At 43.4% G+C, this 25,412-nt stretch overlaps 1 protein-coding gene across 2 annotated transcripts in view; it reads left to right on the top strand.

The window, feature by feature from the left end:
• The window catches only part of PAPPA (pappalysin 1), a 554,424-nt gene extending 543,984 nt beyond the window's left edge, over positions 1–10,440 (top strand). For both annotated transcript variants that reach the window (XM_075324089.1, XM_075324088.1), the window contains exon 22: positions 7,921–10,440. In XM_075324089.1, coding sequence (XP_075180204.1) covers positions 7,921–8,025 — 105 coding nt within the window. In that variant the 3' untranslated portion in view covers positions 8,026–10,440. The remainder of the gene's footprint in view (positions 1–7,920) is intronic.
• Positions 10,441–25,412: the final 14,972 nt, after the last annotated feature.

Raw genomic sequence — 25,412 nt, 5'->3', positions numbered from 1 at the left:
ATCCCTCCGCTCATTCCGCTCCAGATCCATCCGCATCCCGCTCTAACCGTCCGCATCCCACTCTAACCGTCCGCATCCCGCTCTAACCGGCCACATCCCGCTGTTAATGCAGCAAAAGGTACCGGTACTATGGCTTTTGTTTTTCCAACGTACAGTTTACTATGTCTTACTTTTGGGGTACGTCTTACATTAGCCGACCCCCCTAAAACCCCTACTACGTCTTACTATCGGGGGTGTCTTACTATCGGGGAAACACGGTATTTCTAATCCCTGCCTAACTGTCCCCTTCATATAGTACCATAGATAAAGAGATCTTTAGAAAAGTATTTCTAAAGATCCTTTATGATATGCTAATGAGGTCAGTGACTAGTCTCAAGAGCGTTACTTCCCATGGCTAGTCGGCCCCCTTAGCATGTAAGCACGCCCTGTGGGCAAACTAACATGCTAATGAACGTGCAGTGTCAGATCCATGGTAGATCTCACTTCTCTGCTGCCACCGTGCCCTACTCTGGATATCAGCTCAGCGCACAAGATCAGAAGTCCCCGGACGTCCGATCATGTGCGCTACACTAGTTTGAAGCCGAGGCGCGTACACCCAGCTTTATTGTGCGCATGACCGAAAGTCCGGGGACTTCTGATTGTGTGCTCTGAGCCAAAACTAAGCGAAGGGCAAAGTGGCAGCAGAGAGGTGAGAATGACCTTGCATCTGACACTGCACATCATTAGCATGTTAGCTTGCCCACAGGGGCGTGCTTACATGCTAAGGGGACCAATTAGCCAAGGGAACTAATGCCCTTGAGATTAGTCACTGGCCTTATTAGCATATCATAAAGGATCTATAGAAATACTTTTTCTAATGCTCAGTGTATCTATGCTAGAATAGGCTGGGACTGCTAGGCAGGAATTAGAAATATGCACCCAGAACTGCTCATGTTTCTGGGTGCATACAGCACCTGACAGGTTCCCTTTATGTTGTATCTTGCCTCTGTGCTTGCCTGCGCAGTGGAGCAAGGCTTCCAAAAATAAGATTACGAAATCCACCTTGAGTCCCAGTATAGTTTAGATGCCTTACTCTAGCTCTCATCACCAATCCCATCATTAGCCCCAAACCACCTGATTGCCAACAAAACCATCTGAGTGAAACATTGGCAAAATTAGTGTCTCCTCAGATTAACTATTTCATCCCCACCCAAAGAGGCATCTTCAGCATTTATAGAGAGTGGCAACATTTTGGCCACCACTAATGTGTGTCTGTACAAAAAAAGTTGACTGCATTCTGAATCTGCGATCTGAACAGGCACAAAACTTAACAGGACATATAATAACAAAAAAGGGACAGTTGCACTCTGAAATGCTAAAGCATGCAAACAATGAATGCAAGAATATAGATATGCATTACTGTTAAGCATATTTAGGAAAAATCTAGATATTTAGTCAGCAAAAATGGCCATTTTAATATCTTAATAATATTAATTGGTGTACTACTGCGCTAGATATTCCATTTGATAAAAAAGTAGTAAAGTACATGATCTGAGCGCCAGTGCAATATAATAATTTTAACCATTTTAATATCTGCCCAGCAGCCACGTCAAGGCATATGATATGCCTTGACGTGGCTACTGGGCAGAAATAGAAATGGCCATTTTTGTATTCTAAATATCTCAATTTTTCCTAGATATCTTTAACCAGTAATGTATATCTATATTCTTGCATTTATTGTTTGCATCTTTAGCATTTCAGAGTGCAACTGTCTCTTTTTTGTTATTAAATGTCTGTTTGCAGTCATCCGACTGTACAGCAGAAGGGTCTAGTAATTTTCCATTTACACGTCTCTCAAGAAGGGTCTTCTACATTCATCCCATGATAACATACATTCAGGGCTTTTTAATCAACTTCACATTCTGCAAACATTTTCCTTTTTTTACTAATTGGAATTTTATGTATCTCACTAAATAGAAGAAAAAATTGTGAATGTCAATAGAATTGGTGCCAGTTGGCACCGTAATAAAGCACCTGCATCTGTAACCATTCTGTCAGCTTCCAGGCAGCTCAGAGCTGCTTCTTTCATTGGAAGACGATGGATTAAAGTATGGTCATTTTTACTTGGACCAAAAATCAGTGTTTACTACCAGCGCTGCATGTTTTCTATTAAACTTCTTTCTGTAAGGGCGTATCTGCTGGAGTGTTCTTGTTTGCAGAGGGATTCCTTATAGACAAAGATAAATGAGAAACAGAATACTGTCTTCTGTTCCAGAAATTTGAGTTTTTTCAAGACCACACAGTAATCTACAGATTTGTACTGAGGAACGTGCGAAAGGACATGGTAGAGACGTGTTTTATAATACAAGATGTGCTCGTATATGTCAGGAATGTGTTGTAGAAATGGAATGATCATCAGAGTTTTTCTGACAGGTGGGAGAGGATTACATTGATATCGGTGAGAAGACAAGAAATGTAGCGGTTTATAATTGTCAATGGAAAATGACTAAAAAATTCTCTCGGAATGAAGAGTCATTTTTGGGCAATGTGGAAAATAACTTAAAATGATGACACACTGTCTGGACTGAAAATTTTACTTTTGAATTTGGATGTATACTAAATTAGGACCTGAAAGGGGGTGGAAGATTAGATATTGTCAAGGGCACGATCCCTGCAACCACGACCAGGCCCAGAGGTGCAGGGGGCCTGCTGACCCCAACTCCCGCCTCTATTGGATGTGCATCCTTGGGCACACGTCCAGCTGAAATACATTGCAGCTCAGAGACCCTTTGGGTCCCTGCACTGCAATACAAACTTCCAGCCGAACAGTGTCCGGCAGCTGACATTGGCACTTCTGTGACTGAGGGCAGCGCATTAGAGTGACGTCATGTGTCGCTATATCATGGACATTGATGTCACTGCTGGCCACTTCATGCTGGTTACAGAGGTTGCGCCACATGATGTGGGAGCTGGGGAGGGTGAGTACAATGTTTTTTTTTCATGCATTCGAGACAGAACAGAGACACATATACCAGGATGGGGACATATGTACCAAGATGAGGACATATAAACCAGCATGGTGACATATACACCAGGATGGGACATATAAACCAGGATGGGGATATATATAACAGGATGGGCCCAGGATGGGGACATATATACCAGGTGTGGCCCAGGTAAAGGACATGTATACCAGGATGGGGAACATATTTACCAGGAAGGAGCCCAGGATGTAGTACATTAGAACAGGAGGGGAGACATTACAACATAATGGGGTGAGGGCAACTTGTATGTCTTTATAGGATTTAGAACACTACAAGGGCCCATACATCTGACCAACATGTAGTGATGAGCGAGCATGCTTGTTACTACTCGGTACTCGCACGAGTATCACTGTACTCGGGCTACTCGGCGGGTACCGAGTAATTTTGCAATACTCGTGCTTTACTCGTGGTCTTCATCCCTGCATGTTGGCGCTCTTTTGAGAGCCAGCCCTCATGCAGGGATTGGCTGGCAGACCACTGCAATGCCACAGCCCTGTTAGTTGTGGAATTGCAGTGATTGGCTGGCCTGCACAGCGTGACCGAGCCTTTATACCGGCCGGCGCGCTGTGCTCTGTACACAGCCATCTCATATTCCCTGCTTTCCACACCCACAGGCGCCTATGATTGGTTGCAGTGAGACACGCCCCCACGCTGAGTGACAGGTGTCACACTGCACCCAATCACAGCAGCCGGTGGGCGGGTCTATACTGTGCAGTAAAATAAATAAATAAATAATTAAAAAAAACGGCGTGCGGTCCCCCCAATTTTAATACCAGCCAGATAAAGCCATACAGCTGAAGGCTGGTATTCTCAGGATGGGGAGCTCCACGTTATGGGGAGCCCCCCACCCTAACAATATCAGTCAGCAGCTGCCCAGAATTGCCGCATACATTATATGCGACAGTTCTGGGGCTGTACCCGGCTCTTCCCGATTTACCCTAGTGCGTTGGCAAATCGGGGTAATAAGGAGTTAATGGCAGCCCATAGCTGCCACTAAATCCTAGATTAATCATGTCAGGCGTCTCCCCGAGATTCCTTCCATGATTAATCTGTAAATTACAGTTAAAAAACACACACACCCGAAAAATCCTTTATTAGAAATAAAAAACACTAACAAAGTCCCTCATTACCAATTTATTAACCCCGACAAACCCTCCATGTCCGGCGTACTCCACGGACTCCGGCGTCGCGTCCAGCTCTGCTGCATGGAAGTGACAGGAGCTGCAGAAGACACCGCCGCTCCGGTCACCTCCACGCAGCTAATGAAGGGAATAGCGCGATCAGCTGCTGTCAGTCAGGTAACTCCCGGCCACTGCTGGATCCAGCGGTGGCCGCGATTAACCTCAGTGACAGCAGCTGATCGCTATACTCATCTCATTAGCTGCGTGGAGGTGACCGGAGCGGCGGTGTATTCTGCAGCTCCTGTCACTTCCATGCAGCAGAGCTGGACGCGACGCTGGAGGACTGTGAAGTACGCCGGACATGGAGGGTTTGTCGGGGTTAATAAATTGGTAATGAGGGACTTTGTTAGTGTTTTTTATTTCTAATAAAGGATTTTTCGGGTGTGTGTGTTTTTTAACTGTAATTTACAGATTAATCATGGAAGGAATCTCGGGGAGACGCCTGACATGATTAATCTAGGATTTAGTGGCAGCTACGGGCTGCCATTAACTCCTTATTACCCCGATTTGCCAACGCACTAGGGTAAATCGGGAAGAGCCGGGTACAGCCCCAGAACTGTCGCATCTAATGTATGCGGCAATTCTGGGCGGCTGCTGACTGATATTGTTAGGGTGGGGGGCTCCCCATAACGTGGAGCTCCCCATCCTGAGAATACCAGCCTTCAGCCGTATGGCTTTATCTGGCTGGTATTAAAATTGGGGGGAACCGCACGCCGTTTTTTTTAATTATTTAATTATTTATTTCACTGCACAGTATACACACACCGGCTGCTGTGATTGGGTGCAGTGAGACAGCTGTCACTCAGTGTGGGAGCGTGTCTCACTGCAACCAATCATAGGCGCCGAAAAGCAGGAAAGCAGGGAATAGGAGATTGATTAATGAGCGGCCGGCTTTTTCAAAAGAGGAAAAGCCACCGGAGTTTGAACAGCTGTGCAGCGCCGCGGCAGTGATCGGGGAACGGTAAGTAAGAGAGAGGGGGGGGAACTGACCGACAGACTGTGAGAGGGGGACAGACAAGACAGAGAGAGACAGACCGACGGACTGAGGGAGATAGAATAAAAAAAAAAAAATGACCGACATCGCTAGTAAAAAGCACAAAACGTGCGTTTTGGACATCGGAGTGCCACACAAGGTTTTCATGTAAAATCTTTCATGTATTAATCTCAAAAAGTAACATACACCAGCTCTATCTCACTATTGGGTATGTGCCCTTAACATTTCCGCCATGAAAATTCATTTTGGTGTCATTTTGGAAGGTTTTCTGGTGAGTCCGTAAAAATGGCGTAAAACTTGGACAAAATTGTTCACAGCTGTGACTTTTGAGTGATAAATGCTTCAAGGGGTCTTCCCCATGCTGTTGCCATGTCATTTGAGCACTCTTCTGAGACTTTTGTGACATTTTTAGGGTTTCTACATGCTGCCGGGGGGTCATTTCACAAAAATACTCAGGTCTCCCATAGGATAACATTGGGCTTGGTGCTCGGGCCGAGTACACGAGTATCTTGGGAGGCTTGGCCCGAGCTTCGAGCACCCGAGCTTTTTAGTACTCGCTCATCACTACCAACATGTGGGGGGGCAGGTCAAAATTTTGCACCAAAGCCCATCAAACTCTAGTTACGCCACTGGATATTGCAGACTGTCAACCAGACATGGGAGACTTTATAGTTCCCATTTTAATGGTAGAGAACAGGTATTTTGATACTGAAACACTATCAGTTCTTAAAGGGAATCTGTTGGCAGATTAATGGAATCTGTTGGCAGATTAATGGAATCTGTTGGCAGATTAATGGAATCTGTTGGCAGATTCTTGCTATGCTATCTAAGAGCAGCATGATATAGGGACTGAGACTGCTGGCAGTGCTGAGCCCTGTATAACACCACCCACATCACTGATTGTCATCTTTCTGTGTTCACATGAATTGTCCAATTTTTGTGCAAAGTACCTTCATTTTTCTAAAGAATATTCCATATAGCATTGATACAGTTTACATTTTATATATTCTATGTTTACATTTAGTTTAGCGCTTACAGAATGCTGCTGTATTCTTTTGCTTGTGTTTCTTGTTTTTGTGGCCATTGGTCCCTGTTCACACTTACTATGTTTTATTGGGAGTTGCAGTTTTTCGGTTTTTTTATGTGACACATCACTAGAATCAGGGTCTCTGCCTCTATATCATGAATCACTCAGATTAAGTATAAAAAACCTGGTAAAAAATTTACTTTAAGTATTCTTAGCCCAATAGAGGATTTTTGTCGTCAAAAGACGTTTAACTCGTGTATTAGCTTTTGATATACTTTTTATAATTTTAGTAAACTGCACTATGATAAATAATATTATTATCACGTACCTCTTGGGTAGTTAAATCATTTACAACCTTTATGTATTTGAAAAATATGATGTAAATCAATTGTCGTCATGATAAGTTGGTGATTCTGTCTTAAAGGGGTTGTTTCAAGTTTTCAAGTTATCTCCTATCCTTGAGACAGTGGGGACATGGTCTGATCATACCACATGCCCTGGGCAGGGGAGTTAACAAATGAGTATACAGATAGACAAGCATGGGAACACAGTTGATTCTTTCTGTGAGGTAAAACATTTCCCTGCCTTTTTTAAGCAATGTTTTACCTCAAAGAAAGAATAATTTGTAATCTGTAATGTCTGTATACTTTTTCCTTCCTTCCCGGCTCAGTAGATGTGGTATAATCAGACCATGTGCCTGTACTGTGAGATACAGCCATTAAAAAGCAAAGAAAAATTCCCTTTAAAAATACACTTTATTAAATACTTATTAAAACGGTATACCCTAGAACCATCAATACAGTCTTACCAGATCGTGGTTAAGTGAAGGGGGTGCAAGGCACACAAACGTAGGTGCAGGTAAAGGGGTAGTGGTAATAGGGTGACAATAAACCACCAATAAAATCAAAAGCAAGGGTTATAAAGGGCTCTAGGTCTAGCAATTAGCCCTCACTGTCACCTGCCTACCAGCGGACTTGCACCATCATTTTTTGGGTGCCCCCCGCTCCTCGTCGACTCTCTCCTACCTTGCCCTAGATAGATAGATAGTTGCCAAAAAATGGCCCCCATCACCATTAATAAGTGTGCAAAATAAACCGTGCCCAAAAGACACAGCCATTACACAGTACTAAGCAGTGACACAATTTTAAGATCATCTCAGCACAGGAACATTTTTATTAATCACATCCAATTGTGGAAATTATTATTATTCCAAGATCTATTGATTAAAATTAAATGGGTTGTCCAGGCTTATCACAAATGTAGGACACTCTGTGAGGTCTCCACCAGATATAGATAGAGATATATATTTATATATATTATATAATATTTAAATAAAAATACACTTCCGGCCACATTCCAACTAGACATGTACAGCTGTGCTTAATTGAGACAGCAAAAAGTCTAGTTGGAATGTGGCCGGAATTATGCAAATCGCATACTTGTGATCTTAAGACCACTCGATCTCACCGCTGGCATCGGAGGATCTTCAGAACGTGCTCTACTTTTGTAAAAAGCCTGGACAACCCCTTTACCTTTGTGTGGAAAACCCCTTTAAATTTCCATTGAAGCGAGTGCAGCTGTTGGTTATGATAATACTTGTGTGTAGTTCAGCATTAGAGATATCTTGCTTTAATTTTTTCTATTAATTCAATATTATAAATTTCACCTAACCTTCCCGCGTCCTATTCTCTACAGGTAATTCCATTTCCGGCGGGCTGTGATATACAAGAGAAGTGTGCATGCCTGGACCCCAACGCAAAAGAAAACAATCCAAATACTCAAAGTCCAAACCATGGATAGCATCCTATCCAGATCATATGACCACAACTGATGGCAGACTGGAAAAACACATCACATTCCCTCTGTTATTTTTTTATGATAGCTGCTGAACTGGATTGCGTTTCTCCATAAGAAACCATCACATCTTCTTGACATCACAGGCTGACATTTTTTTTCTATATAAATGAAGAGCTGCGATTGATGCATTATGATTCAAATGCCATAAAGAACAAAACAAAACCCAGAAATCATAGTGTTACGCTGTGGTATGGCCAGAAGAAGACAAAAAAGTTAAACAAGCCATAAACACATTGATTTTCGGAGAGCTAGACTGGACATTTGAGTCCTCCTTTTCCCACGCAGGTGGTAGACTGTGAAGATTTCAAGGCGGAACAGGAGGGACAGACGAAACCAGAAGATGATGTTTAGGTTTGCAGTTGATGCACGCTTTAGTGTTTCTTCATCAAACCTTGAGCTGTGCACTTTTCCTGTCAGAAGGTCTGTTAGGGATGACATCGAACTGCCTTATAACGGACATACATCATTTATCCCAATGCCACCGAATCCCAACACTAGTTGTTTGAGCATAACCGTTGCTGCTATTCCTGCTGCTATGTCCCATACAGCCATTCTCCTTACTGTGTCAGGTCAAGTTGAAATCAACCGAAACAACCAGTCTGCCTTAAATCTCGTCTTTAGCCTGCCGGTACACCCTCAGGCCTCGTCCTTACAAACGAATGACAGGGACCAAACAATCAGCTACATTGAGATGGGTTAGAACCTCCTGGTACGGTCTAGCATGAAGCTCCGAGACCCAAGATGTTTGTAGTTGTAGATTGATAGGGGAATCCTTCAAACAGCTGCTCATGACTAATCTTGGGTTGTAGATGGTCTGTAAAATTAAGTGGGTTTTATCAGTATTATATTTAGGTTGAATCCATGAAGATTCTGATTTCTTGGGTTGGGTTTCTTCTTTCTTAGAGAACACTGCCCTTACTCATTTCTTCGAGGTTTATTTTTTTCATGCTTTTGTTTTATATCTTTTTTTTGTACTGTCGTTTGTTAACTACATGTGCTAGCTATTATCATTTTACAGTAAGTCAATACATTTGCTTTGTGAAATATCAAACATGTACATCGGGAGGTCATCACTCTTGAGTAGACCAGTGGTGGACAAGGCTGGGAACGCAACCGTGTATTTTGTTTCTTTTCTTTTTTTAACGTTTTATAATAGCCCGAAAAGTGCTGTTATGAAATAGTATCAGAGGGCCAGTCTAGCATGATGATGCTTACTGTATGCTGCTGAGAAGTCTCCGTTGAGTTTTTGGGGTACACATCATATTCAAGCTGCTGCTGAAAGATGAGCGTCCAATTTGTATAAGCACTGTGTAGGCAAGAAATATTTTTCTGAAGTCTTGTGGCAAAAGATATAGGATTGTCCTGGTTCAAGATCTACTTAAGATGGCAGCTTTTTACCTCTTCAATCCCTGAAGGATTAGGGCATTCCCTGAGGGTGTTTTCAGAGCAGGTTTCAGCTACCTCCTTTCTGGTTTCAATTTCACTAGCTTGAACTGTCGGTTTCGTTTAGTTCTTTTATTTTTTTTTTCCAATGTTTAAAAGAAAAAAAAAATTTGCAAAAGATAAAAAATATAACATTTTTGCAACTATATTTTTTAACTGCATGGTCAAAAAATAAGATGCGAAGTATATGTTTTTAAAGGGACGTAATGTAGGTAGTTGTAAAGCAGAGAGCTATACCCACCCTGCCTGCGTGGCGATGGCTAAAGAGCATGTTTATTGATCTTGTGTATCTTTCCCAGTGTGTGAGATTCATTTTTGTTATATAATATTACATTGTGCTTTTTGCTTTTTTTGAACCAGTAATTTACAAAACTCCAGCTACTGGACTCCACCTTAGTCATTGATATTCTTTATGGCTGCTGCTAGCATACTCAAACATTACCTAGAACCTGCTTTATTGGGCCATTCCATACACACTGCTATAATCTGATATGCCATATTGAACAATGCCATAGTACCAGTCAAATGTTTGGACACACCTGTTCATGAAAATTGTTTTTCTTCTTCTCATTGGAATTGGCACCTAGTAGATTCAGACTGATGGCAGCAAAACCATAAAGGAGCACATGTGGAAAAAAGGAGTTCAAAAAACATGTGAAGTAGACCAGAAAGTGTTTGTAATTAATCAAAGTACCCCCCTTTAAACACCCTTGTCATTTTCTCAAACAGTTCATTCAACAGCCTTGAGATCAATCCCAGAGGTACCGAGCATGTATTGGCTACTTTTGCTTATCTCTGCAAACCAAATCATCCTAAAACACCTCAATTGGTTTTAGGTTATCTGGAGGCCATTGATGTCACGTCAACTAAGGTGGGCTGCATTCTCCATCAGTGACTGAGCTGTGGGTGGAGTTTCCCCGCACATCACAACCCAGCATTGCTCCTGCTTTTGGTTCTCTGCAGAGAAGAAGAGAGCACCTGAGATGCTGGGCTGTGATAAACGGTGAAACTCCATCCACAGCCCAGTCACTCACGGTGACTGCGACCCGCCTCAGTTGATGTGACATCACCGAATTTCAGTGGCCACGGAGCCTGGGGGTCATACAATAGGGATGAGTGGACCACAATAGCACTGCTCAGAGACACTATTGCCAACACAAGGTATTTGAGAGAAGCCTTGTTTGTGGACATTATATCGATGTGGCCAGTAGTGATTCATGAGACCACTGATCTAATTTCCAGTCCCTGTGTTGCTTAACCTAAGCATGTCTCTTCTTGTTCTGGTACTCATTAGTGGCTTCTTTGCAACAATTCAAACATATATTCCTGCTTCTCACAGTCTCCTCTGGACAGTTAATGTTGAGTTGTGTCTGCTACTTAATATCTATGAATTATTTATGAGGGATGTTAGCTGAGGTGCTGACAATTTGCATCTTTTGAGAATGGTTCTGTTGAACTTATCCTCTGCAGCAGAGGTAGTTCTTGATATTGCTTTCCTTGGGTAGTCCTTGGGGAAGCCAGTTTCATCACAGTGATTATTGATTTTCATGGCTGCACGTGAGTATACCTTCAAGGTTCTTGCAGCTGCCCAGATTAACTGAACTTCCCGTATTAAAGTAATGATGGACTGTCATTTCTTTTTTACTTATTTGAGTGGTTCTTATCATATTCTAGCTTAGAACAGTTGTGGAATAGGGCTAAACACTGTTTATTGACCCTGCCTCTGCAAAACACATGTGATGGTAGCAAACACTTTCAGAAGGTGGGTGAGTCCATAAATGAACTTTTGAGGAAGCATACCTGTTCAGTGGAGGCCATTCTAGGTGACAACCTTGTGAACCTGCTTGAGAGAATGCCAATGGCGTATAAAATTGTCATTAGAGTAAAAAGAGTACTTTTAAAAATCTAATTTTAAATATATATGCCGGCTTCTTTCACACTTGTTTCTTTGCTCCTTGTTTCCATATATGTTCTTTTTTAGGTTTGCTGCTTTCAGTCTGAATTGTACAATGTCCACATTCCAGTAACAAGAAAGAAAACCATTGAATGAACAGGTGTGCCCAAACTTTTGACTGGTACTGCATATATGTGTATGTGTGTGTACATATGTGTATGTGCATTAGCTCTATTTCACATCTAATAACAAAGGAGTGGCTTTTTCTGAATGAACACAGGAGTGATATGAATGCATGAGCAAACAGACCTCCAAAATCTCAAGTTACTTGCTGGTAATATGGTTGGGAATACCATTTGATAAGAAAAATTAATGATAAATTATAATACCTGTTTTGATAAAGGGGTTGTCTTGTAAACCCTTTCCATATGCCTATCCAGAACATCCCTTTTATTACCAAAAGCGAAGAGAAACTCATAAAGATTGTCTATTGCTCTGGTGGATTCTGCCCATCTTCATATTCTATGGTTGGTTATTTATTTGATGGATATTCCCATAGACATCTGTTGATAAATATTAGCAAATACAATACATTGCAAAGGTATTTGGTCACCTTATTTTAAAATAATGATACCATTTTACATATTGGCTCAAAGAAAAAATGGAGAAAAGTTATCAATAAATAGCAAAAATAAGAGATGTTTTATTTTTAAGTCAAAACTTGTATAGTATCGAACAAATGCCATGCATATGGCTTTGAGAAATCGGTAGATCAGTATGCAAGGGCAATACTGAGACACATAGTTTGTTGTGGTACATTGCTCCTTGTATGTCACAAATAGTCTCCTAAATGACAATCTGTCGGCAGGATTTCACCCCCACAACTATAAAGGCCGCTTTACACGCTGCGACATCGCTAGTTTGTGCGTCACGGGTAAATTGCTGCCCGTGGCGAACAATATCGCTAGGACGCGTCAAATGGACTTACCTTCCTAGCATAGAAAGAAGAAATGGCACTTCCTTGTAGGGATATCAAGAGAGATAGGGGTGCTCTTCAGGTTCCAAAGCCTACAATGTAATTAAAGAAGGCACTCCCGAACTTGAAAGTGATGCAAGTTTATTTAATGTGCATGAAAGAAATAACGTTTTCGGTCCACTACGGACCTTTCTCAGTTGCACATTAGTGGAGTGAACTGGAGGCACAGGATGGCGTGAGGCGCGGTATCCACCACTGCATGGGGGCTGCCATCATACATTACCTTCCTAGCGACATCGCTGTGGGCGGCAAACAACCTCTTTTTTAAGGGGGCGGTTTGTGCGGCGTCACAGCGAAGTCAATCAGCGGGCAACCAATAGAAGCAGAGGGGTGGAGAGCAGCCGCATTCACGTCACTCCCACCTCGTTGTTCATCAATCCCGGGGTGTCACACGTACCGATGTGTGCTGCCTCAGGAACGACGAACAACCTGCGTCCAGCATGAGCAACGATATTTTGAAAATGAACGACGTGTCAACGATCAACGATTGGGTGAGTAATTCTGATAGTTAGCGGTCGCTCTTAGGTGTCACACGCAACGACGTCGCTAACGAGGCCGGATGTGCGTCACGAATTCTGTGACCCCAACGATATCTTGTTAGCGATGTCGTTGCGTGTAAAGCGGCCTTTACTCTTTCAAAGACAAGTCTAGCAATATCTTTACTTGACCAGTCCGTTCTCCAGTTCTGAGAAATCATGGTTTGAATTGATATGAAAATAAGGCTTAAGAGATATTTGTAGATCTGAAGCCTCCATCACTCCAGCTCTATTCCCCACCCAGTGTCACCTCCTCCTGCCTGACTGACAGCCTGTATGTTGTGTGACTTCAGGCAAAACAGCCCTCAGTCGAACAAGAGGAGGCGGCTGTGAATAGAGCTGGAGTGACAGAGGCTATAATCTAGCATATCCATTTACATTTACATAACCATTCAAATGCTAATTTCTTGGTAACAGAGGAACCGACTTGCCACGTAAAGGAACTGCTGGACTTGTCTTTAAATAGCTACATGTGGATATAAATTGTGAAATGCTGCTGACAGATTGCCTTTGACGTGCCAGTTGGTGGAACACATGTTTGTATGAAATTGAACACAATGTTTAAGACCCCCAAAAATTGAGCCACCGGAAAAACAGCTGATTGTGCCAAGGGGAAACTGTATTATAAAAGGATTGCTGGAGTCCACCAGAGCAAAAGCTGCTGCTTGCTAGTAGCTCTTGGCTCTCTGCTTGTGGCTTGTTGAGAGTTGGTCCTGTGCCAAAACACTCCCCTTTGATGAACCCTTATCTTTCTAGGGAATAAAGACAACATTTGTCCCAAAGAGTCAACCTATGCTAGATACTGGAAGTTTGAGATTAGGCTACATAGACTGAAGAGGTAATCTGGGGTAAACCTGATATGGAGGATTAAAGATGTTGTCTAGGACTTTAACATTGGTGACCAATCCTTTGTCTTATTGGTGTGGCTGCAAAAATAGACAGCCCCTGGTGGGAAATCTGATATGGAGAATTTAAGGGGTTGTTGAGGGCTTTAACATTGATGATCTATACTTTGGATAGGTCATCAATGTCTGATCGGTGGGGGTGCGAAACCTGACACCCATTGGTGGTAAACCCAATATGGAGAATTTAAGAGGTTGTCCAGGACTTTAACATTGATGACCTATCCTTTGTTTGATCGGTGGAGGTGCAAAACCAGACAGCCCCTGGTGGGAAATCTGATATGGAGAATTTAAGGGGTTGTTGAGGACTTTAACATTGATGACCTATCTTTTGGATAGGTCATCAATGTCTGATCAGTGGGGGTGTCAAATCCGACACCCCCTAGTGGTGCCGAAACTGCTCAGTTGCCAAACTGTACATCACAACTGTATAGTGGTCATGGCTGTGTACTGGATATCTGCCGCCTATTGTAATACTATAACAGTTTATGGAGCTGTGCCGTGAGCAGTTCTGGCTAGCGGCAGCACCGGGAGCAGCTGATTGGCTGAGGTGTCAGGTGTCGCAGCTCCACTGATCAGACATTGATGACCAATCTTAGGGATAGCTCATCAATCTTAAAGTTCTGGTCAACCCCTTTAATATGGGAATCAAAGAGATCAGAAGACAGAAACCTTGAAGGCAGGTCAATTCCTGTTTACACCAGCAGATGGTAAGTCATTCACTACAGAAAGAATTTCATAAACATTCTTGCGTTAAGAATATATTGTATATGTATGAGCATGTGTGTGTGAGCGTGAGTGTGTATGGAAGTAGCCAGCCTCCTCTGTGTATATGCTAAGGCTCCGTATCCAAACTGTGATCTCCTCAGAAGAAAATGTAACGTATGTCGATTATGGAAACTGCTTTTCCTTATTTATGTCTTTGACTTATGTCTTTAACTTTTATTTGTGTTGTGATGAAATCTATTAACGTCTTTTTTTTGATCACGAACAACTGAAACAACGACCTTCTCTTAAGAACCTGTCTCCACGACCTACTGTAATTGTATCGTTCACTCCTCTCCAACCCTCGTCCTCTCCCTTCCACACCTCACGTGTACTTTTGCTGCTCCGTAATTGTCGTATTTTAGAATTTTTTTTTTTTTTTTTTTTGTTTTTTATTTTTTTATTCGAGAAGAAAAAATATAACTGAAAACCTTCAAGCAATATATAAAGATGTAAATAGTAGAGCTTATTTATTAAGAATGTCATACATTTAATTTATATCTACACAATGTTATTTTTAAGTTATTTTTACTTCATTCAATACAGTTTTTAAATATTATTTTGTCATTATGTCATGAGATTTTTTTTTTCATTACTCACATACTGTACACAGGTCGAAATTTCTTAAAAAAAAAATGTAAAAAAAAGATCATATTTTTCTGTTCAAATACTCAGTATGGTAATGTATATTACTTTGTACTTCTATTATTTAACTATTTAGATTACCTAATTGTAAAGGTTTTATGGATTGATCCAGGTTTGTTTTTTTTTTTGTTTTTTTTCATTATAATGGTGTTAAACTTTGGCGGATTTACAAGACAATCTCCTACCGATAGCTTTCCGATTAATATCTGCTCATATGCAATGTGGCATTGCATGGTAAAGCTAAGATTTGGATTCAGCCATTAGTGTATGATACTTCATTTACATGCAATGCTGATATGTTCGTAAAGGGACACTACCACCAAAAATAATCTAAATAAAGTTATGTTTATTAATTTGATGTCTTTCAATTTAGAGTGTGCGTTTATGTTGAGGCGTTTTTATTTTTCCTTAGATTTCACAAAAGTTTCATGTCAAGAATTGCAAACAGACTCAAAGAAAAGGAGAAGTTTACGATATACCGTATTTTTCGGTTTATAAGATGCACTGGATTATAAGACTCACTCCAAATTCTGAGCAAAAAAAGGTGAAAACCAAATGGGGTCTGTCTTATAATCCGGTGGTGGCTTACCAGAAAGGGCAGCAGCGGTGGTGGAGCAGTGTCACAGGAGGCAGGGGCGGTGGGTGTCCCAGAAACTGTAGGCTGTGCTGGCGCTGTGGCGGAGGCTGGTGCTCAGGCTGCAGTGGTAAGGGCTTCAAAGAAATGGTGCCTGGAGTCAGCACAGATTGAGCTCTTGGCCCAATGGCAAGCCGAGATCTCATCTGCGCAAGCGCCAGCTCCAGGCGCCATTTTTCTTAAAGGGAACCTGTCATGCTGTATATAAGAGCCCAGACTTCTGTGTACAACATAAAAAACACTTTATACTACTTAAACCGGTCGCTGCGGTGGATGTGGCTCAGATGGGCGTCTTCATCCTCCGGTGCCGGTGATGCCTCTTTCGTCCATCTTTGTCACCACCTCTGTCGTCCTTCTGAAGCCGCGGTGCACGACGCGTCTGACGTCATACACACTCACCAGCATTCAGGTTCTGAGCAGGCGCACTTTGATCTGTCCTGAGCAGGGCAGATCATAGTATTGTAGTGCGCATGCGCGGAACTGGCAATTGTGTATGACGTAGACGCATCATGCACACAGGCTTCAGAAGGAGGACGAAGATGGGTGAAAGAGGTGGCGCCGGCACAGGAGGACGAAGACGCCCATCTGAGCCACATCCACCGCAGCGCGATGAGTATTATAAAGTGTTTTTTTATGTTGCACACAGCGACCTGGGCTCTTATATACAGCATGTTAGAATCCTGTATATAAGAGCCCACTGGTGGTTGCCGCAGCTTATTGGCCGGAAAAACGGTGACAGGTTCCCTTTAAGTCTGCAGCTGAGAGATCAATGGGCCGGAGGCAGTCCATGCGCAGATAAGAGCTTGAGCCAAGAGCTCCATGTACACATGCACCAACTGCGGGCGGCATTATTTGAAGTCCTCACTGCCCACCCCACAGTGCCAGTCCAACCGATGGAAATCCCAAACAGCCACCCAAGCACCCGCCGCCACAGACCCCACACAGCTGCCCCAGCACCAGCCGCAAGAGACCTCGCACAACCATCGCAGACCCCTCACAGCCTCACCAGTCTCTGGAGACCCCATTCAGCCACCACAGACCCCGCACAACTGCCCAAGCACCAGCCACCACAGCATCAGCCTCCATAGACTCCACAAAGCCTCCACAGACCCCGCATAGCTGCTGCAGCAGAAGCCCAGCCATCACAGCCCCTTCACAACTGCCACAGCTTTCCCCTGGTCTCTTATGACCCCTTTCCAAGACCCCCCCGGTAAGCTACATTCGGATTATAAGACGCACCCCTCAATTTACTCCCAAATTTTTGGGAAGAAAAGTGTGTCTTATAATCCGAAAATACGGTATTCTTTTGGTTTCGTATCCGTATTTTCCATTTTAAAGGGGCATTTTACTAACCAAGCAGAATTTTTTAAAATGTTGATGACTAAATATGGATCTCCAATATAAAACCACACACCAACAAAATGTTTCCTTAGATTTCACAAAGGTCTCATGTCAAGAATTGCCATCAAAATGAAAGAAAAGAAGTTTCTAATACATTCTTCTGGTTTTGTCTCCTAATTTGACATTTTAAAAGGGGTATTTTACTAAGTAAGCAGAATTTTTTTGAATTTTGATGACTAAATATGGATCTCCAACATAAAAACCACACACAAACAAAATTTTTCCTTCGATTTCACAAGGCTCTCATCTGTCAAGAATTGAATCAAAATCATAGAAAAGGAGAAGTTTACGATATATTCTATTGGTTTCGTGTCCGTATTTTACATTTTAAAGCTGGTATTTTACTAACCAGGCAGAAATAAAAAAAAAAATTGAATAAATATGGATTTCCAACATAAAACAAACACCAACAAAATGTTATTGGAACAAAAATTAAAAAAAAAGTTCACCTGTATCTAAAGGTTGCCATATTTATTAGGTGACTAGCTGTAGTACCCGGGCGTTACCGGGGATAGTAACCGTCACTGTCTGTCTCCCAGTCTCTGTCTGTGTGTCTCTGTCTGTGTCTCTCTGTCTGTCTCTTTCCTTGTCTGTCTGTGTCTATGTCTCTGTCTGTCTGTTTCTATCTCTCTGTCTCTATTTCAGTCTATCTGTCTCTATCTTTGTGTCTCTGTATCTGTCTGTCTGTCTCGCTATCTCAGTGTCTGTGTCTGTCTGTCTTTCCCCATCTGTCTCTTTCTCCGTCTGTCTCTTTCCCCGTCTGTCTTTGTCTGTCTCTTTCCCAGTCTGTCTCTGTCTGTCTCTTTCCCCGTCTGTCTCTGTCTCTTTCCCTATCTGTCTCTGTCTGTCTCTTTCCCCATCTGTCTCTTTCCCTGTCTGTCTCTTTCCCCATCTGTCTCTTTTCTCATCTGTCTCTTTTCGCGTCTGTCTCTGTATGTCTCTTTCCCCATCTATCTCTGCCTGTCTCTTTCCCCGTCTGTCTCTGCCTGTCTCTTTCCTTGTCTGTCTGTCTGTCTCTGTCTGTCTCTTTCCCCGTCTGTCTCTTTCCCCGTCTGTCTCTGTCTGTCTCTTTCCCCGTCTGTCTCTTTCCCCATCTGTCTCTTTTCTTGTCTGTCTCTTTTTCCCATCTGTCTCTGTCTCTTTCTCCATCTGTCTCTGTCTGTCTCTTTCCCCATCTGTCTCTGTCTGTCTCTTTCAGCGTCTGTCTCTGTCTATCTCGGTCTGTATCTTTCCCCGTCTGTCTGTCTGTCTCTTTTACCGTCTGTCTCTTTCCCTGTCTGTCTCTGTCTGTCTCTCTCTCTCTGTCTGTCTGTCTCTGTCTCTCTCTCTCCGTCTCCGCACCGACATCATATTACCTCACACATAAGCTTTTTATACTGTGACTGTCCTTTGTTTCTATAGCAACCAATCACAGCTGCTATTAATAACCAGTAGTTTCAGGCTCCATTCGCTTTAATGTAGGCTGTTTTTTTTGGAGAGTAACTGTAAAGCGCGGGGTTACATTTTCCGTCAAAACATAGTCTACGACGTTCCCTGGGTCACATGGAGTGTCTGTGCAAAATTCCGTGATTGTAAATGTGACGGTGCGGATTCCTTTAGCGGACATACACATACACACACACACACACACACACACACACACACACACACATACACTCAGCTTTATATATTAGATTGTTGGTTGAACCTCTAATGTATGTGGGCATGTCCCTCTCAACTTTTTGCTACAGTTGATGTTGAAATTTTCTTCCTACTGCCTGGTGATAGCTTACTCCTCTCTGCTGGTTAGAACACACGCATACTTGGCCAAGCCGAGTATACGTATGTATAAAAGTGAGTACACCCCTCACATTTTTGTAAATATTTTGTCTTTTCATTTGACAACACTTAAGATCTGTCACTTTGCTACAATGTAAAGTAGTCATTGTACAGCTTGTATAACAGTGTAAATTTGGTGTCCTCTAAATAAATCAACACACAGCCATTATTGTCACAACCACTGGCAACAAAGTGAGTACACCCCTACATCAAAATGACCCAATTGTGCCCAAAGTGTGAATACTTTGTGTAGCCACGATTATTTTCAAGCACTGCCTTAGGTCTCTTGGGCTCACTCGAGCTTCACAGGAGCCACTTGATCCTTTTCCATCCTCCATGATGACATCTCGGAGCTGGCGGATGTTAGAGACCTTGTGCTTCTTAACCTTCTGTTTGAGGAAGCCCCACAGATTCTCAATAGGATTTAGGTCTGGAGATGCTTGGCCAGTCCAGCACCTGTACCCTCTATTTCTTTAGCAAGGCAGTGGTCATCTTGGAGGTGTTTTCTTTAATTTGTTATCATGTTGCAGCCCAGTTTTCAAAGGAAGGGGGTCACGCTCTGTTTCAGTGTGTCACCCTACACGATGGCATTCATGGTTTCCTAAATGAACTGTAGTTCCCCACAGCCGGCAGCACTCATGCTGCCCCAAACCATGACACTCCAGCCATCATTCTTGGCAATAGGCAAGACACACTTGACTTTGTACTTCTCACCTGGTTGCCACCACAGACTCTTGACATCATCTGAACCAAATAAGTATATCTTGGTCTCATCAGACCACAGGACATGGTTCCAGTAATCCATGTCCTTTAGGCCCTGTCACACACAGAGATAAATCTGCGGCAGATCTGTGGTTGCAGTGAAATTGTGGACAATCAGTGCCAGGTTTGTGGCTGTGTACAAATGGAACACTATGTCCATGATTTCACTGCAACCACAAATCTGCCAAAGATTTATCTCTCTGTGTGACGGGTCCTTTAGTCTCCTTGTTTTCAGCAAACTGTTTGCGGGATTTCTCGTGCATCATCTTTAGAATAGACTTCCTTCTGGGATGTCAGCAATGCAGACCAATTTGATGTAGTCTGTGGCATATGGTATCAGCACTAACAGACAGACCCCCTTCTCTTGTAATATCTGCAGCAATGCTGGCAGCACTCATACTTCTATTTTGAAAAGACAATTCCCGGATATGACACTGGGTACATGTAGACAACTTTTTTGATCAGCCAAGGTGAGGCCTGTTCTGAGTGGATCCTGCCTTGTTAAGCTGCTGTATGGTCTTGGCCACCATGCTGCAACTCAGTGACAGAGTGTTGGCAATCTTCTTATAGTCTAGGCCATCTTTATGTAGAGCAACAATTCTTTTTTTCAGATCCTCAGGAAATTCTTTGCCATGTGGAGCCATGTTGAACTTCCAGTGATCAGTATAAGAGTGTGTGAGTGATAAAACCAAATGTAACACCCCTGCTCCTCATTCACACCTGACACCTTGTAACACTAATGAGTCACCTGACACCGGAGAGGAAAAATGACTTATTGAGCAAATCATAGCCGTTTTGAATTAGAGGGTGTACTCACTTTTGTTGCCAGGGAGTTAGACATTATTGTGTGTTGAGTTATTTAGAGGACACTAAAATTACACTGCTGCACACTAATGACTTTACATTGAGTAAAAGTTTCATATCTTCAGTGTTGTCCCATGAAAAGACATAATGAAATATTTACAAAAATGTGATGGGTGTACTCACTTTTGTCAAATACTGTATGTGGGTCTGGAGGAATGGCTGTCATCTGATAACTATGTAATATATATAGCCACCAAATTAATTGAATGTTGAGTGAGTTATTGAGACAGGAGGTCAAATCATTGGCCATGAAACCCATTGAAGTAGAGCGTAGAGATTTGACCTGTTGCCTCAACACTTCACCTTCACTCAACATCCCATTAATTAATTCTCCAGTCTCACTGCTTTTACAGTAAACCCCCCTGTTCTAACCCTTATTTCAATTAGACATAGAGGCTGACTCCTTATTATTGTTACAGTCATGGGTATAAAGTAAAGTTTTAAAGATTTCTGTATTGATGTTCTAAGGACTAACGTTTCTCCTTGTAGAGAGTGACATGCCTGACATGCCAGTGTAATGAGGCTTATAAGTCATTCAATGCTCCACTGAGAAATTTAATATGCAAATTGCCTCTTGCCAGGCATGGCACTCTCCCCAAGGAGAAATATTACCCCTTAGATCCCAGTCAGATCCCTTTCATATAGCTAAACTAGATCTCATACTTTGCACTAACGAGGGTCAACACCCTGAAACATCGTGTGGTTTGGCTTTCATCCTAAGGCCTCTTTCACACGTACATGCCTCCGGTACATGTTTGGTCATTTTCTCACGTACCGGAGACACGTACACACGTAGGCCTATGTTTTCCAATGTAGTTGGATACACATATGTATTTATGCACGGACCGTGGTAGGGAGGGTGGGTGGGGCTTTTTCAAAACATTTTTTAGGTTGCACGCTACATATAATCTTGCTGATGTTATCCCCAATGAAAGCCATCCAACACTGCAAGCGCCTCTCACAGGTTGAGCACCAAGCGTACCCGAGCACAGGTTCCTCACGCAAGTGAAGTTTACACGTAAAGCATCTGAACTCCACACCCGAACCTTGATTTTTTTTAAGTTGGTGTTCGGTTCGAAAACTGAACCTTAAGTTCATTCATCTCTAACTAGTAGGGCCAGCCTGGTATGTTTGTTGTAAGGTCATAGCGGACATTCTGAACTTAAAACACATGTGTGCAAAGATGTTTTAATCGTGCAGTCTAAGTCGTCACTTCTGGTCGTGGCTAGACCCAAGACATCTCTGCGCATGCGCCTTTTGAGGCCTTATGACAAGTACTCATGGCCAGGATTGCTGGCCTAATGTGAAGATGCATTGCACCACAGCGCTAAAAAGATGCGGTAAGGACTCTGCTGGAGAGTGAACAGTGGAGGTGGCTGCATAGGGGAGTGGTGGCATATTTTTTAAAATCTTTTACTGTTTATTTGCATGGGGCAAATTCCCCCCCCACCAAACAAAAAAATCAGCATTCTGAAGAATATGGATTTATAACAAATTTAAGTAGAATTCAATTCTTGGCGAGTAAATTTGCCCAACTCTTGTTGACAGTCTTTGTACCTGTTTTACGATGTCTTAGGGCGGCTTTGCACACTACGACATCGCAGGTGCGATGTCGGTGGGGTCAAATTGAAAGTGACGCACATCCGGCATCGCATGCGACATCGTAGTGTGTAAAGCCTAGATGATACGATTTACGAGCGCAAAATCGTCATAATCGTATCATCGCTGCAGCGTCGGCGTAATCCATAATTACGCTGACGCGACGGTCCGATGTTGTTCCTCGCTCCTGCGGCAGCACACATCGCTGTGTGTGAAGTCGCAGGAGCGAGGAACATCTCCTACCGGCGTCACCGCGGCTTCCGTAGGATATGCGGAAGGAAGGAGGTGGGCAGGATGTTTAGATCCTGCTCATCTCCGCCCTTCTGCCGCTATTGGTCGCCTGCCGTGTGACGTCGCTATGATGCTGCACGACCCGCCCCCTTAGGAAGGAGGCGGGGCAACGGCCAGAGCGACGGTCGCAGGGCGGGTGAGTGCGTGTGAAGCTGACGTAGCGATAATTTTCGCTACGCCAGCTATCACACAATATCGTACCTGCGACAGGGGCGGGGACTATCGCGTGCGACATCGCAGCATCGGCTTGCGATGTCGTAACGTGCAAAGCCCGCCTTAGGCTGGGTTCTCAAGACCATCTGATCAAAACTATCTAATTTTACTAATCAGACTATTATCAAACTTTGATCAGAGTCTGGTCAAATTGGGATTCATTTTTCTTGGACATGGAGAGGAAAAAAAAAGGTTTCTCCACCTTCTCCATTCTGTCAGTTGAATGCGGTCTAAATTTTTCACGGACCCATAGACTTGAATGATTAGATTTCCTAATATTTATAGTAAACATGTAGGCAAAAGGAAATGACAGATGGTTTTCAGGTAAATGTGGGAAAGATAGGGCTTTAATTGTGAGAGTATCTTGGTGAAACAAAAAGGAATTGCTCACCTCAAAGGACTGTGAGAGACACAACCACTTGGAAGGCATGAACATGGCTGGGGCAGACCCTGGCTAGATAGATGGCTGACAGTGGATGGTAGGGGTTAATCTCCGCACTGCCATAGAATAAGGAATAAAAGATTGTCCTAGAAAGTGATTTCAGAGTGCAAACTCCTTCACCAGGATATGGTAATCATCATATATAATGGTGGAATCCTGATGAAGGAGTTTCCACTGCGAAACTCGTTGAATAAAATATCTTTCTGGGATGAGATTTTATTCCTTATTCCATGTCAGAGCAGAGTATAACCCCTACCATCCACTGCCAGCCAGGCTGTTTTTAGGAGCAGGTACCACTAGCTCCTACATTCTAGTGATTCTGTTATTCCCAAGTCCTGTTCAATAGGACTTTTACCATTCAGTACAGAATGTTGGTCTGCAGATAATTAATTTCTTACACACTTTGGCCAGTAGAACTCTCAGAAATATTGTAGCGCCGGCGTCTCTACCGAGACGCCGACTTACACACCACCCCAGCCGGGTCTCATCCATCCCGCGCACTCCCCCTGCCATCCATGTGTGCTGCTGCTTCCTTCCCTCCCGGGCCCTGTACATGCTGCACAAGGTTCCCGGGAGTGCACTTAAGACTCGCGCACACTGGCCCTCCTCTTAAAGGCTCAGAAGCACAGTGCATTTGAGGCACCCTCCCATTAGGGGAGATACCAGCGCAACGCCCCTAGTTAGTCAGTGTTCCAGTCTGATACCTAGCTAGTTGTCAGGTCCTGAGCTCCTGTCTTGTTATCCCTGTGTCCTTCTCCAATACCTGCCTTCCTATACCTATCATTCCCTGCTGAGCCCACCATTCCTGTCTGTGCCCGCCTCAGTACCCGTCTATTCCTGAGTCCGTCACCTGCCCTGAGAGTCAGCTGCCACAGTCTTGGTCACTGGCCTGGGAGTGGTACCTGGCATCCTCCCACTAAAGGGTAAGCTGGGGTCACCACTGTTGTCTAGTGGGTCCACTAATCCCACTCACTGCCTCTACATCAGCCGTGAGCGTTGCAATTATGTGAGAACAGATTCCATCAGATGGGATGTTTTCTTGGTGGCACATTGTAAATAATATATTATGATAAATGCTTTTAGAGTTCTGTATTTTGAAAACACTTTTTAATACGGATAACAGTTTGATCCCATGTTCTGCTAAGACATGGTCATCCTGGCAAATGTCTGAACTTTTTCGGCTTTCCCCTTAGACCCCGTCTTAGCCTCACACACACTCAAGTCAGATCTCATACTTTGCACTGACAAGAGACAACCATCCCAAAACACTACGTCTGCAAATTGAGATTCTGATCTGGCATAAATCGTAAGTCATATGACAAGGCTCCTTAAAGGGTCACTTTTGACTTTTAGGAATGCGACCTGCAATAGGTGGCACTAGAGTTGGTCTACTTCCTCACTAAACAGACAATGTACATATTTCCCAGAGGAGCATTGCGGATTAAAGTCTCCTCACCACTGGAATGCTGGAATGGTATGTCAGTCTCCGCAAGAAGAATAGCTTCACCCTTAGACCCCGTCTAAAGGGTGCTTTACATGCTGCGACATCGCTAATGATATATCGTCGGGGTCACGTCGTTAGCGATGCACATCCGGCGCCGTAAGCGACATCGCAGCGTGTGACACCAATGAGCAACGATAAACGAGCGCAAAAACGTGAAAAATCGTTGCTTGTTGACATGTCGTTCATTTCCTTAATAGCTTTGCTGCTGCAGGTATGATGTTGTTCGTCGTTCCTGCAGCATCACACATCGCTATGTGTAACACCGCAGGATCGACGAACATCTCCTTACCTGCGTCCACCGGCAATGAGGAAGGAAGGAGGTGGGTGGCATATTCCGGCCGCTCATCTCCCCCCTCCTCTGCTGGATGGCTGCCGTGTGACGTCGCTGTGATGCCGCACAAACCGCCCCCTTAGAAAGGAAGCAGATCACCAGCCGGAGTGACGTCACAGGGAAGGTAAGTCCATGTGATGGGTGTTAGCGATGTTAAGTGCCACGGGCAGCGATTTGCCTATGTCGCACAACCGACGGGGGCGATCGGTACCGATATCGCAGCATGTAAAGTACGCTTTAGCCTTTCATA

Source organism: Anomaloglossus baeobatrachus, chromosome 9, assembly GCF_048569485.1.
Source record: "Anomaloglossus baeobatrachus isolate aAnoBae1 chromosome 9, aAnoBae1.hap1, whole genome shotgun sequence".
Classification (NCBI taxonomy): domain Eukaryota; kingdom Metazoa; phylum Chordata; class Amphibia; order Anura; family Aromobatidae; genus Anomaloglossus; species Anomaloglossus baeobatrachus.
This window is presented reverse-complemented; position numbering and strand designations above follow the sequence as displayed.